The sequence below is a fragment of the Etheostoma spectabile genome, chromosome 22 (assembly GCF_008692095.1).
Source record: "Etheostoma spectabile isolate EspeVRDwgs_2016 chromosome 22, UIUC_Espe_1.0, whole genome shotgun sequence".
Lineage (NCBI taxonomy): Eukaryota > Metazoa > Chordata > Actinopteri > Perciformes > Percidae > Etheostoma > Etheostoma spectabile.
In genome coordinates this window covers 22,653,884-22,655,281 of record NC_045754.1, presented here as the reverse complement: position 1 = coordinate 22,655,281, position 1,398 = coordinate 22,653,884, and the positions used below count along the sequence as shown (strand labels likewise).

General features: G+C 42.8%; 1 protein-coding gene across 2 annotated transcripts in view; it reads left to right on the top strand.

The window, feature by feature from the left end:
• The window catches only part of tgfbr1b (transforming growth factor, beta receptor 1 b), a 58,791-nt gene that overhangs the window by 15,355 nt on the left and 42,038 nt on the right, over nucleotides 1-1,398 (top strand). For both annotated transcript variants that reach the window (XM_032503956.1, XM_032503955.1), the window contains exon 2: nucleotides 829-1,077. In XM_032503956.1, coding sequence (XP_032359847.1) covers nucleotides 829-1,077 — 249 coding nt within the window. The remainder of the gene's footprint in view (nucleotides 1-828; nucleotides 1,078-1,398) is intronic.

Genomic DNA, 1,398 nt, shown 5'->3' with positions numbered 1-1,398 from the left:
TGGTAGGTGATCAAATACTTATGTCATGCAATAAAATGAAAATGAATTATTTAAAAATCATACAGTGTGATTTTCTGATGATTACAGAGCTCAACATGCTTTTGAAGTAGGAAAACCTGCAAAATGAACAGTGGATCAAATACTTGTTCTCCCTACTGTATATATTGTAGTAGAAAAAAATATCGTAATGTCAGCATTTTCCAATATCATGCAGGTCTACTTTACAACTCATTTCCTCTTTCTCTGACATAAAGAAAAATGAAATAAAGCCACCAGGAGAACTAGATTTCCTTGTTTAACGCCTGCATTACGTTATTCTAGCCATAAGTAACACAACTCAAGGGTTCATGTAGAAACCCACTCAGTGGTGAGACTGAAAAAGATGTCTGGACAACTCTTCCAATAGGAGTACCACTGTAAAAAATAAAACATATATTTAATAAGCTTAAACATGAGCTGTGGCAGAGGCGCGTGCTGGTCGCTGATGTCTACAGCTCCAGCAGGTGCCTCAGACTTCTTCATTTCAGACCAATGCCTACACATTGGCTTTGGCTGTCTATTGTTACTAGGAAGTAAATGACTAATAATAGTTCACTAAGGGCTTTAGACTGACCTCGGGTGATTCTGTGGCCGTGGGGAAGTGCTACGTGTAAGAAAAATCGCTGTAGTCTGGAGGTGATAAACTGTGATGTTGATGGGTAACTGGCTCTGAAATCTAAATCTTCTCCACCCACTGTACATGACCTTTTGTTGGATTATGTCTATTATTTACTTTGACATTTCAAGCTTTATTTGTCTCTATTTATCTTCTTCTGTCTTCTTCCTCAGCCCTCCAGTGTTACTGTGACCGCTGCAGTGCCAACTCCAGCTGCTCCACCGATGGAGTCTGCTTCGTCGCCATCCGTAAGTCCTACGGCCAGCAGACCACTGAGCAGCGCCAGTGTGTGCACGAAAACGAACTAATCCCACGGGACAGGCCCTTCATCTGTGCCCCGTCCGTCAAACAAGACACAGGCATTTACCCCATGTGCTGTACCACCGACTTCTGCAACAAAGATCCTGTTGTGATCTTTCCTGGTAAGCACGCACGCACGCACGCACGCACGCACGCACGCACGCACGCACGCACGCACGCACGCACTGTGGTGATGAGCAATGTGCTATAGGTGCCAAAATAATCTATGTTTGGTTAAAATTATCGGTTAAATGTCCTTAGGTTTGGTCTTTGTCAATGTCTTTCATAGATCAAAGAACGGTTTATCTTTCTGACCGTGACATTTCCCATAGATGTTTCCAACTGGCAACCCAGAAATTCAACATTCCATGTAAAATTAAACCAAAACAACATAGTCCGTGACCCTCGCCTGATCTCATGGTGGTACCAAAGTCAGAAGAAAG